Source organism: Austrofundulus limnaeus, unplaced genomic scaffold (genome assembly GCF_001266775.1).
Source record: "Austrofundulus limnaeus strain Quisiro unplaced genomic scaffold, Austrofundulus_limnaeus-1.0 Scaffold2, whole genome shotgun sequence".
Taxonomy (NCBI): Eukaryota; Metazoa; Chordata; class Actinopteri; order Cyprinodontiformes; family Rivulidae; genus Austrofundulus; species Austrofundulus limnaeus.
In genome coordinates this window covers 5,664,727-5,677,113 of record NW_013952404.1, presented here as the reverse complement: position 1 = coordinate 5,677,113, position 12,387 = coordinate 5,664,727, and the positions used below count along the sequence as shown (strand labels likewise).

The 12,387-nt window shown below is 39.2% G+C and overlaps 3 protein-coding genes across 3 annotated transcripts in view; 1 reads left to right on the top strand and 2 right to left on the bottom strand.

Annotated features, from left to right (window-relative positions):
• Positions 1 to 4,863, bottom strand: part of prox2 (prospero homeobox 2) — a 14,529-nt gene extending 9,666 nt beyond the window's left edge. The window contains exon 1 of the mRNA XM_014012486.1: positions 4,838 to 4,863. The gene's annotated coding sequence lies outside the window, so the exon portion shown is untranslated. The remainder of the gene's footprint in view (positions 1 to 4,837) is intronic.
• Positions 1 to 6,933, top strand: part of dlst (dihydrolipoamide S-succinyltransferase) — a 7,897-nt gene extending 964 nt beyond the window's left edge. The window contains exons 2-15 of the mRNA XM_014012498.1: positions 39 to 72; positions 158 to 197; positions 442 to 503; positions 684 to 758; positions 843 to 898; positions 1,122 to 1,230; positions 1,313 to 1,483; positions 1,703 to 1,788; positions 1,906 to 2,003; positions 3,204 to 3,334; positions 3,737 to 3,810; positions 3,898 to 3,981; positions 4,075 to 4,242; positions 6,214 to 6,933. Of these exons, the coding sequence (XP_013867952.1) occupies positions 39 to 72; positions 158 to 197; positions 442 to 503; positions 684 to 758; positions 843 to 898; positions 1,122 to 1,230; positions 1,313 to 1,483; positions 1,703 to 1,788; positions 1,906 to 2,003; positions 3,204 to 3,334; positions 3,737 to 3,810; positions 3,898 to 3,981; positions 4,075 to 4,242; positions 6,214 to 6,348 (1,323 nt within the window). The 3' untranslated portion in view covers positions 6,349 to 6,933. The remainder of the gene's footprint in view (positions 1 to 38; positions 73 to 157; positions 198 to 441; positions 504 to 683; positions 759 to 842; positions 899 to 1,121; positions 1,231 to 1,312; positions 1,484 to 1,702; positions 1,789 to 1,905; positions 2,004 to 3,203; positions 3,335 to 3,736; positions 3,811 to 3,897; positions 3,982 to 4,074; positions 4,243 to 6,213) is intronic.
• A 527-nt stretch (positions 6,934 to 7,460) lies between these two features.
• On the bottom strand, positions 7,461 to 12,049 carry rps6kl1 (ribosomal protein S6 kinase-like 1; the record flags this gene model as incomplete). Its single annotated transcript, XM_014009367.1, is given in 9 exon segments — positions 7,461 to 7,685; positions 7,779 to 7,874; positions 7,973 to 8,055; positions 9,088 to 9,177; positions 9,247 to 10,662; positions 10,752 to 10,958; positions 11,076 to 11,097; positions 11,730 to 11,777; positions 11,957 to 12,049. Coding segments are annotated over 9 exon segments (2,166 nt in total), but the record flags the coding sequence as incomplete, so codon positions are not given.
• Between the last annotated feature and the right edge of the window lie 338 nt (positions 12,050 to 12,387).

Below are 12,387 nucleotides of genomic sequence, written 5' to 3'. Positions count from 1 at the left end.
TATATATATATCATTTACTGGATTGCGTCTTTACACAGGGGAATAATGTGTTAGCCCGGCGGTCCACTTCAGGTATGTTTTCTTACTGTTCAAGCACAGTCTCACCTTATTGTCTAAAAAAACATATTTATATGTTTCCTTTTTTTTATTTTACCAGTTCTATCGGCTATCCATCCCATTACTTTAAACAACAGTGTGTAAGTATCGACATTCACACAGAGATAACAGAAAAAAGTGGATGAAATATTTTACATCACAAATTTGTCATGATGGAGTTGGCTAATAGTCATAGACCTATTTTTGTTTTGATTTTATCAATCTATCCTGCAGAAATAGCTTAAATTCTTCTTTACTGAATCAAAGATAAAAGAAATGTTTATTTTATTTATATGGTAAATATTGCTTTATTTTTTATTTTTATTTTTATTTTTTTGCTTTTAGAAAATACAGCCCCCGATCCAGTGGCTTCCAAATTCAGTACTTCAGGACATCTGTAGCCTACAGTATGTAGCCTGTCATTTATTTTCATGCCTGGTTGATTATGAAGAACGTTTACTGATGTGTGAAAATGTATTCAATTAAAAAATTCTAATTCAAAGATACTTTATTGATCCCAAAGGGAAATTAGGTATATATGTTTGTTTGTTTATTTATTTATTTAATCATTTATTTATGTTCTTCAGGAGATGAAGTTATCACTGTCAAGACTCCTGCATTTGCAGAGTCTGTCACAGAGGGGGATGTGAGGTGGGAGAAAGGTAATGTTCCCAGCTGAAAAGACTACATCAGGGGCTTATCATGAAATGCAGCCAGTTGTTAAAATAAGTTTTGTTTCTCTACAGCTGTTGGAGACACCGTTTCTGAGGATGAGGTGGTGTGTGAAATTGAAACGGACAAGGTAAAGCTAAATTAATGTTAAATAAATTGTTTTATTGCACGTAACGTCATTTACGAATTTAAACAAATATTAGAACTTCATCCTTTCTCAGCGTAAGATTATTTTAGTTTAAAACCCCGACATGCACTTTACATTCCTCCAAGAAATGCTAGGCTTATATATTTGTGTTAGCCTTTTTTTTTTTCATGTAAATATAAATTCGATACATTTTCAATGCTTTTAGACATCAGTACAAGTTCCCTCTCCTGCTGCCGGAGTGATTGAGGAGCTTTTGGTTCCAGATGGGGGGAAGGTTGAAGGAGGAACACCACTTTTCAAACTTAAAAAGGGAGGTATGTCTGCGCTGAGTTTGTACTAAAAACACACCAAGTTTCAAACCCATGTTGTCTGAACTGATGATGTTTGCATCTTCAGCCGGTGCTCCCAAAACTGCAGAAGCTCCAAAAGCAGAGGCCCCAGCTGCTACAGCCCCTCCACCACCTTCTGCTGCTCAAGCTCCCCCTCCCCCTTCAGCCGTGGGCCCCATTCCCACCACCATGCCCCCTGTGCCACCTGTGCCAGCACATGCTATGGACACCAAACCAGGTTAGTTCTGATCCGACAGACGGGCCTGCGTCATGTGAGAACCGATTTATTTCACATCTGCGTTCTTGACCTCTAACTTATGCAACTAATCATTGTTTGGGATTTTGTACACCCTATTTTTTAGCTGCCCCGCTTAATGTCAATGCATTTACGGAGTGTTACGTTTCATTCATTCATTCATTCATTCATTTATTTATTAAATCTCCATCTTTCTCAAAGTTTCAGCCATCAAGCCCACTGCTGCTCCAGCTGTGCCAACTGCCCACGCAGAAGGAGTTGCTAAAGCAGCAAGGACAGAGAGCAGGGTGAGAAGCAAAACTTACATCAGAATATTTCATCTTACGTGATGTTTTAATTTACGCTGTAAAGAAAAGTTGTGAAATAGGTAAATATTTACTGATGCTAACAACGTATATTTTTAGGTTAAGATGAACCGCATGAGACTAAGAATTGCCCAGAGACTGAAAGAAGCCCAAAACACCTGCGCMATGCTCACTACTTTTAATGAGGTCGATATGAGGTAGGAAATTTCCAAAAAGTTGACCTAGATTATTWAGCCCTCAATTTTATTTTAGATTACATGTATGTGTGTTGTGTGTTCATTTTTATTAATACATAAACAGAGCATACTGAAGAGAAAACTCACAATTTCTTGTTGATTTTTTTCTGCGTTTGCGTATAAAGGCTTCCAGTATAAGTATGACATATACCACAGATAAAAGGCAAAGCAACACTTCCACAAATGGTTATAGATTGGAATCTGCTCAATAGGAAAAGCTTTTTGAAACCTTATATCCTCTTAAACACTGGAATGTAAATATTTGGTCATAATTGAATAATAAACGAAGATAAAAAATGTTAAAACAGGTTTTTATTAATTTACAAGGAAATGTTATTGTCTGCACTTGCCCCCTGTGCTGAAGAGGACACTTTGAGGATTTCTTTTCCCCGCAAATGTGTGGTGTCGGCTTTCGGCTATTCAGGGTTTTCTGTGCATCCTAATTGGATTGACATTGATGGTCTGGAGGAAGACTTGCCAGTCTAGGGCTCATCTGGAGCCGAAGGAACTCGTCCGAACAGGAGGCTGGAGCATCTGCGGAGGCCCACAGAGACCTGCGCTCTGAGTGGAAGAGCTGCCTCAACCGATATGGGCTTTTATGACAGCCCAATAAGATTTACAGGCCCTAGAAAGTGAAGATTTTTATCGCTTCTTCTCTCCTTTCTCGGAGAGTCTGTGTCTTGGGAGGGGCTAATTACGTTAGCGGAGAAACCCTAGAACTTCAACAGGGTTAGAGACAGGAAAACAAACAATTAAAACAAGAGATACAAGAGGAAAAATGAGCAATACTGAAACAATTAGCAGCCCAATTTTAATAGCTTTATTCCTCACTATCAGATATATTGTATCTTCCAGTATTTTTGCAACTTTTTAAAACACTTGTTTATTTTAGTTGTGTTGCCTGGATACGTTTCTATTCATCTCTCCATTATCTGCTCGCTTCTTCCTGTCCAGATTGCAGGGGTCGCTGGTGCTCACTGTAGAGACACGGGGCACACTGGCTTTCATACAGGTCCATCACAGAGCCACATAGAGACGAACGAGACAATCAATCACACCTAGGGACAATTTAGACTTGAATTTGTTGCTGTTTAGAGTGAAAGATGCTTGTCTCATTGTCACCTCGTTAGTTGATCTAAACGTTTCTTTTTCTTCGTGCAGCAACATCACAGAGATGAGGAAGGCGTACAAAGATGCGTTTCTGAAAAAACACAACATCAAGCTGGGCTTCATGTCTGCGTTTGTCAAGGCTGCTGCTCAGGCACTGACTGACCAACCTGCAGTCAATGCTGGTAAAGAATCAAACCTTTCAAGCCTGAGAAAACCTTAGCTCTGGTTTGAGATGTACTGTGCCTTTGCACGTTTGCTGTCAAGCATGCCAAGTGTGTGCGGTGAAGAAAAAGATTCAAGCTTCAGAACTGTTTTATTGCCTAACCTCAAAAACCATGTCTAACTTATTTACTTCCTTTAGACTACTTTGACCCATTTAGGTAAACCAAAATGAAGCAGGTGGGGTCTGTGTTGACGCATTTTAAAGATTTATAATGGTCTGTGGGTTTATTTCCTACAACTTTCTAACTGCACGAGACAGAAAGTGGTTCACAAGACAACTTTATCTTCATAGAATTTTTTCTCATGGTTTAAAAAAATCCAACATTGATTATTACAATATTCATGTTCTCTGTGTTTTGTAGTGATTGATGACACAACCAAAGAAATTGTGTACAGGGACTATGTTGACATCAGTGTGGCTGTGGCTACTCCAAAGGTAAAAATAAAAAAAATAAAAAAGTATTTTAAAGCCATTTAAAATGAATACTAGAAAAGTCTCATGTTTTGTATTTTTTTATTTAAGGGTTTGGTGGTTCCTGTAATACGCAGTGTGGAGGGAATGAACTTTGCTGACATTGAGAAGGCTATCAATTTGTTGGGAGAAAAGGTAACTTTTCATTGCACACCAGAGACATTTCAATTTTGTTTTCTCTTCATGTTAATATGTGGTGTAAAATAAAAAAACTAACTGTGCTCATAGGCCCGTAAGAATGAGCTGGCTGTTGAGGACATGGATGGAGGCACGTTCACAATCAGCAACGGCGGTGTGTTTGGGTCCTTGTTCGGCACACCTATAATCAACCCACCACAGTCCGCTATTTTAGGCATGCATGGCATCTTTGACAGACCTGTTGCAGTCGGTGGCAAGGTTTGTACCCTCTTAAACTATTACTGAAATGTGTTTGAAAAGTATTGATGTGGTATTAGTAATTCTTTTTAAGTGATGTACAAGTTAAACAACTGTCAAAATATAGCAGCCTTGTGGAAATTTGGCTTATCACCTCACATGACTTATACGGTCACCATATTTTCATACCGCCGTATATCAAAATATAGTCATACCACTCGAGCTTATTGATTACATTAGACATATAAACCTTTTTTTGTCATATTGGAACCTAAAAAGTAATATCTTAACCGCTTAACAGTTGCCCCNGTTTCTATTTAGTCTGTATGTCAACTGTATAAAATAAATCCTCCTAAATAATACAATCCACATTTTATGTTTTTTTTTTGACAAATTGAATAATAAAAATCCAGAAACGTTCACTAAAAATAATAATTAATGTCACATTAGTCCAACCAAAAAGTTATACAGCTAATTGTCAAACAGTAACAAGTTGAAATCTTTTTTTCTTAGAATAAAACCAAACTGACGCTGAGTTCGGATATAAAGTGAGCAGCAGACAGCTCCTGGGCTCCTCTGGTTCCCCACAGACCCGGAGTGAGTGATGGGACCTTACCTGTTGCGCTGGTCGTGTTTCCGAGCTGCCGGCCTGCGCAGACTGTCAGGTCTCTGCTGGGAGGCAGGAGCGTCGACGCTCCACAGCCAGGGCGGAGCCATGAGGAGGGACTGAAGCTCAAACTGCTCTCTAACATGTGATGCTTGTCTGTGGAGCTTCAAAGGAGATGGACTGAAATCCACTGAAAAGCAAAGATGACAGTGAAAGCAAATAAGAATAAAAATGCTGCAAACTGAACTATCAAATTGTGAAACCATTGGGCTGCCTTTGTTCTCAATTTAGGAATGAATAAAAACCATAATAAAACCTTGGTCAAACATAAAATGTGTACTGCTACTCATCTTATATATTTGTTGGCAGCAGCATCAGAGCCTTAACGTGATCTGGGAGCCCCAATTGTAGGAAAAAAATAATATTTCTCCAACTTAGTGAACGACTATGTACAAACTATCTGCTTGAAAATACTGAGAAATCAACACTATATTCAGTCAGAGACTCTTCAGATGGACAATGCAATCTATGTACTTGCAGAATATTTTTGACAGGAAACTCATTCAGAAAGAAATTATCAACATATTTGCAAAATTTCTATATAAAATTGTTATGTTACGTAATCAAATTTTATCAAAGTAGCCTATTCATTCATTCAGAGAGAGACAGGGCAGAAATATTGTTGACACAAACATTTTATGAACCCACCTGCCCAACAGACTAAAGTTTATGAAAACCTATAGTTAGAAATGAAATTGTAAATTATTATTATTATTATTCTGTCGGTATAACTCATACTGCAGCCCAAACTGCAGGGGCTCCAAAGAAGATTTTAACAGGATAGAAGAAAAGAGAAAATATATACAGTATCAGACATGTCAACCTATAGGGGGCGCCATAATCAAGGTATTTGCATTTGTTCCTCTGGCTTAAACATAAGTCACAAAATCTTTTGGCTTATAGCCACGTAATCCCTGGACACCACTGAGTCACATGGTATAGGCAACACCMATTTCTGCCTAAACTTTCTTTTTTTCCTACAGCGCAAAATTACAACAACTTTTGACTTTGTTTTAAAGATTTAAAGTCTGATTGCCACCAAACTCACCATCCTATATCTAGTTAGTATGCTGCTTTTAAGTCCCTATAAGCATTTCAACATTTTAGGTAAGGGTGTCAAACTAAAGATAAGAACATCTGAGGAAGTCGTTTGACAACCTAGTTTTCAAAATAAAAGCCCCCGGTAGCGTCTGGAAATGTTTAAAGTGAGAAACCGTATCGTTTTTGCCCACTGGTGGAACAAAGTCTGTTAACGGGTTAACTATTTTGCTTTCCAGTTTTGKTTATGAACGGTTTGTTAATTCTGTTTATCTTCTTTCAACTAGGTGGAGATCCGTCCCATGATGTATGTTGCTCTGACCTACGATCATCGTCTGATCGATGGAAGAGAGGCCGTCACTTTCCTGCGCAAGATCAAGTCAGTGGTGGAGGACCCCAGGGTGCTGCTCCTCGACATGTGAACTGTTCCTCGTCAACCCCAAGCCCAACCAAACCACCTCCCACACCAACAAAGGCTGTACGCACTTGATGAACATTACTATAACTACAGTTAATGTTTTGTTGTATTGGTTAACTAGAAGCAGAAGAAAAAAAATGATTTTCTGGCGAGAAGTTGGGTTGTGCAATGGACATTTGTAAGACTGGCAGGGATTAAAGGTTTGGTGCTATTCATGAGGAAATTAGGCTCTGGGGTTTCTGGTGCTGGTTTCTAGATCAAAAAAACGAATCTTTAAATTGCCGTATGTCATTTTCTACATGAAATATATACAAAAACAATCACTTATCATGAGATGACAGGCAGTACATTTTCAGCTTCACAACTTCAACTTTTATTTTGGTTGAGAGAAGAACAAGAAGACATTGGGCTAAAAAAAAAAACCTGCAAACACTATGTTTTAAAGTCTCCAAAGTGAAGAAATTCTCAATGATTTTATGCCATTTAGTCCACAACGTTCAGGAAAAAATGTACTTTTTGCTGTGTGAGATAGAGTATTTAAGGAAATATGGAAAGTTTTAAACAATAAAAACTTCATTATCCAACGGCAGTTTTTGTTTGGGTGTTTTTTGTACCTTTATTGGTTTCAGGGTCAAACTAAATCATAGATCTTGCCAATTAGAAACTTGATGATAAACTTAGATTTCAACACTGAAATGTTTTCAGAATAAATTGTGGTTTGTGGGTTGAGAACTGCTAAACCAAACGTTTGTGTTCTGGGAGTAAAAAGGGCAAAATAGGCAACGCTGATCAAACAAATTGTAGCTCAAGTTGTAACTAAAACTGGAAACATATACCCAACTTCAATTTAATATAACATTGCAATGTTTTGTCCATAGATGATTTTGTAGTGTAAATGGAGCTGGATATAATCTATAAACTCAAAATGGGCGGTATTTCAGAATGTTACTTTTCATAAAAACAATACTCCTTTCCATTTATCATACATAATTCAATGGGATTTCTAGACATGCGTGGTGATACAAAGTTCATGTAAAACTTAACTATCAAAACTTTTAAACACCAGTTCCAGTAAGAATCATAAAAGTTAAAAAGAAATCAGTTTCATGTTATGGATGGAGCATGTTTCACAACTTTATTCAGTTGCTGTAAAAACCTTTTCTTTGGGAAGCACAAAATGCAGCTGAAATCAGTGCTACATCCAGGAGAGATGTGCTCCAACCACTTCTGCTAGCAGGACAGAGCTTTCCAGGAGATGCTGCTGAAGAAGGGGTGACACTTGATGTCGCTCACTCCTCCGCCTCCAGAACCCAAACGATAACCGGCATCAAACTGAAGCAGCTGTGGAGCAGAAGGCGGCAGAATTCAAGCATCAGGGTCGGTTTGACTGAACAAGATCTGCTGAGCTGAAAACACACTCCATCCTTTTCTGACCTCTGTGAGCAGAGATGCAGCTGCAGCACTCAGGTGGTCCGGGATCACCAGCTGGGTGTGGGAGTGGATCCCTGCTGGATGGAGCTGCCACAGTGGCTGGTAGAACAAAAAAAAAGATGTTTCAATTGAAAATGGTTTGTATTAATGACACCAAATTGAATATTCTGAATATGTTTCTCCTGCTTTCAYCCCACCATTCCTGTTAAGAGTTCGAACAGCAGAGCCCCAAGACTCCACCAGTCACAGGCTTCTGTAATCCTGGAGACTCCCCCAATTTCTGTCAACACACAATGAGTTGAGTTTAGCTATGATCAGAGGTCTATAAAGTAGTGGAATAAAAAAAAAAAAAACTAAGTGAATGTAAAAGTACCTGAATTGAAAATGACTGGTAAAAATGAATGTCATTGATAAGAAAAGTACTTAAGTAAAAGTCACAAAACTKCTCAATAATTGGGAAAGTAAATACAAAAGTAAAAGTATTTTTACCTRCACTTTAAGAAATGAAGAGTTGAGTTTAATTAACTAAGTTATGYCAACTGGTTTCACTAAACCTAAATGAATTAATTGCTGTAGATTTACGCAACTTGGTTTAGTGTTACCAGTTGACATCCATCCATCATCTATACCTGCTTCTTCCTTCCAGGGTCACTGGGGTCACTGGTGCCCATATCCAGCAATCACTGTGCGAGGGGCAGGGTACACCCTAAACAGGTCGCAAGTCAATCACAGACCAGTTSATATAATTTGGTTAATTAAACTCAACATATCTTAGAGTGCATAAAAACCCATTTCATGAGTTCTAGTCATATTTAAATTTGTAGCGTGTTAAAATGAGTTAAATTTAAAAGTAAAGAAGTAAAAGAATCTTTAAAAAAAGTTGAGTAGGTCCTCTGGATGGGTTCTTCTTTGTTGAAAAATTGTTTTGTCTCTTCTCCAAGAGACTTCTTCAGTCTGAGAGTTGCAGGTAAACATGGTGGACAAACAAGTTAACAATGGCAATCAAAAGGGTTTGTTCACATGCAAAAGAGGACTATCAGCTCAACGGACGTTAGGACCCTAGTATCATTTTTATGTTTTGAATGTAATGAAATAAAAATAAGTTATGATTTTTAAAAATTCTTGGTAAAATTGCAGATCCTTAAAAAAAAGAACTGAAGTACTGTAACAAAGTAAATGTAAAATACACCTCTGGTTATGTTTCTGTTCATTTGTCCATGAACATCTCTAGATGTTCTTGGATGTGGGATGTATTTGGACTGACTGAATAAGGCCACTAGATGGCAGATGATGCTAAAGAGTGGCACTTTACCTGGAGCACAGTACATCTGTTCCATGGCTTTGGAGCTGATCTCTGACTGAACCTCACTCCATTGGCTGAAAAAGGTCAAACACACCTTTCCTGTGAAAACATTTTTTTTTAAGTTAGGCTTCCAGATATTTTAGTTTTCTTATTAATCATGGCTCTCACCGTTGCTAGTGAGCAGAATGTTCCTCGGGTTGAGATCCCGACACAGGATGCCTTCTTGATGCAGACTCTCCAGGGCCAACAGAATCTGTGCCCCCCACACACGCACCTCTGCTTCTGGAAGTCCCCAGCAGGCCTGCACGGCCTTATTTGCAGGTTTTGGGGCCTGGGCAGGGAACCGAGGCAGATGACACCAGCCATCGACCTCAATGATCTGGTCTTCTTCCTGCCTCTCTGCTCCTTGTGGTTTATGGAAACCCTCCACCTCCTTTTTACTCGTTTGAGTTGAGGCTTCAGGGGCTCCAGAGGAAAACCAACTTACATATGATGCGGCTTTTGGGGCTGGCTTCTTTTCTCTAGAGTTCATAACCTCACAAGCTGTTTCTGCATCTTCTTTTTCTCCGCTGAAGCCTGTTACCCCTGAAAACGTCCCCTGTTTTTCTGCGCTGTTTTGGTGAATGGAAGCAGCAGATGTCAGAGAAGCGATTTTTGTATCCATGTGGTCAGAAAACACTGCTCTGTCTGTGCTCCTGATGACTATCATTCCATTTTTTTCCTCAACAGTAGGGCTGCTGCCGCCTAGCTTCAAGTCTGTGTTTACTTCTGCAGAGTTACCATTTATAAAAGATCCCTGATGAGGGCCATTCGTATCCCACGATGCCCTGCCATGGATTTGGGTTTGGCAATGGAGAGGAAGATGCAAAATGGCAGGAGAAGAACTTAAAACCTTACTTTGACTTTTAGGTGAGCCAGTTTTTTTGAATGAGGTCTGATTTGTCTGAGGTGCAGTTTCTCCGAGTGTTCTTGGTAAATGACTGTCAGTCACTGCATAGGGGTTTATCCTCTCACAGTCGTGGGATGGATCTGCCGCTTTCCAAGCTGCTTCAAAGTCTGAACTGCACTCTATCAGCCCCATCCCTGCCGTTTTTTTGTGGAGCTCTGACACAACGTCAAGCGTTTGACTGACACGTGTGCAAGGCAGAGGAAGAGCGGGCCTGTCCTGAGTTTCGCTGGAGTGCAAACACAAACTGGGTGCTGGTGGGTGGATGTGGGTGGTAACCTGTGTCCGAGTAAGGCCGGAGAGCAGGGTTAACTGATCCAGCTTGGTGTAAAATGCCGCCGCGGAGCGCGTGTTCCGCAAACAACCCGTCTCCTCTATGTAGGAGTGAGTCCCGCAGCTTTCCAGGCGCTGCTGAGTCTCATCCCATGAGGTTGGAAAGTCGGTATCTGGGCTCTCATCAGTCAGTTTGTGTGGRATCACCGCTGTGCTCCTGCTGCTGTGCTGGTAGTCTGTGTTGATTGTGGGTGAGGTGTGGCTGGTCTTCATCTTGYTGCTGTGTTGGCTAGAAGTGAAGCAATCCGGGTGTTCTTTGGCTTTCTCATTTTTCAGTTTATGCAACTTGGAGAAGAGCCTCCCACCTGGGTGAAAGATTGATAGAATAGTTTTTATCAGCTTTAAAAACAAATCACACATGTGTCAACAGTGTGAACAGATGTAAACATCTCACCCTTCACGTGTTCCAGATGGAGGTACACAGCATCCTCACTGACATAATATCTTAGAAGCTTAACCATGCATGGCACTCCTTGGGGAATRACAGTTGTCTGATCTCTGCTTTCCCAGCTTGATTTGACCAGGCTCTGGGGAAAAAAAGCATTTACAAAAAAAATTATACTTTCTTTAATTATAGAAAATGGGGGAAAGAATTGCAATGCTTAAAAAAACCCAGCACTTATTTTTGGTAAATATGTTTGAACAGCTGTGGAGTGAAGCAGTTCTAGGGGAAAATCTTTGCAAAAGATCTACTCAAAACAATGCATTTTCCAGCCACCTGAGAAGCATTTGACTAATTTCTTTGGATCAATAAAACAACATAAAATCAGTATTTTATTAAGGTAGAACAATGAAAACCAGACTTTCATCTAAAGTTTATCTGAGGTCAAAATTAATCTTCCACTATCTTTAATTTGTTTTCTAAATTCACACTGAGCCCCAGTAGTTAGTCTTGACTGCATCATATGATACTTTTAGCATGAAATATCCTCTGGACTATATAACCTCCTATTATCAAAGCAGCTGAGACACCCACAGAACAAGTTACCTTCATAAATCCGAATAACCAGTGATTATTCTGCAGACTAAATCAACTATACTGTACTCTGTTAAAAAAGTAATAAAACTATTTTTTCATTACCCAGTTGTAGTGCTCACTACATGGACAGCGCCCTAAGCATTTGCCTATACTGCCTATGCCACAGGCCAGCCATGAGTTGGAATAAGAGGTAAACTTGCATCATCTGAAAGGGATGCTTGATTGATTGATGCTTACTGATACTCARTGAGAAATTATGAAGACTGTTGACTTCGATTAGCTCACCACAGGGTACATGACCTGGTTTGTTTACAMAAATCAACCCACCAACCATCACATATACAGTATGCTTAAGTGATTACGTGTACATTTTCATTTATCCTAAACTCTTACCTTYACAACAAATGTCTCCTTGTTTACCATGCTTTGGACAATTAGGACCTTTGGAGTTAAAAATATAAGAACACGCTCATGTTACKACAGTAAAGCAGGTCAATTATTACAAGAATAATTCGTTGTGAAGAACTTTCATGGTTAGAGCCCAGTGGATCATTGACTAAAATGTTTTATCAGCAAACATGCRCTGCAAATGTGCAGAATTTGCAGAGAAATGCTTCTACCTTATCGCTCACTCCCACCACTTTACACATCTCCAGATCCTCAACCGGTGAACTCAGATGTCTGATTGGACGGAATCTCAGACTACTGTAGCCCTAATAATGAAACACACAGAGGACACTGCCAGTCAAAAATCTTGGTTTTGTATTAGAAACTWCTTTTTAAAATATCTCAAAAATGACTCATTGTACTATCAAAGGTATTATTTATTTTTAATCATTCATATTTTTCCAGTCAATGGCACAAATTGCAAAAGTTGYATTTGAATTAATCATTGACAAAGTGTTGTACAAATCAACATGGGTTTTTGAGTCTCATATGTCCAAAGTTGTAGAAGAAGATTGGTATTAGTTTAATGCAGTGGTTCCCCAACTTTTTATCTTCTGACCCACAAAATATTCATTGCAAAAACTTGTGACCCCAAATATTACCA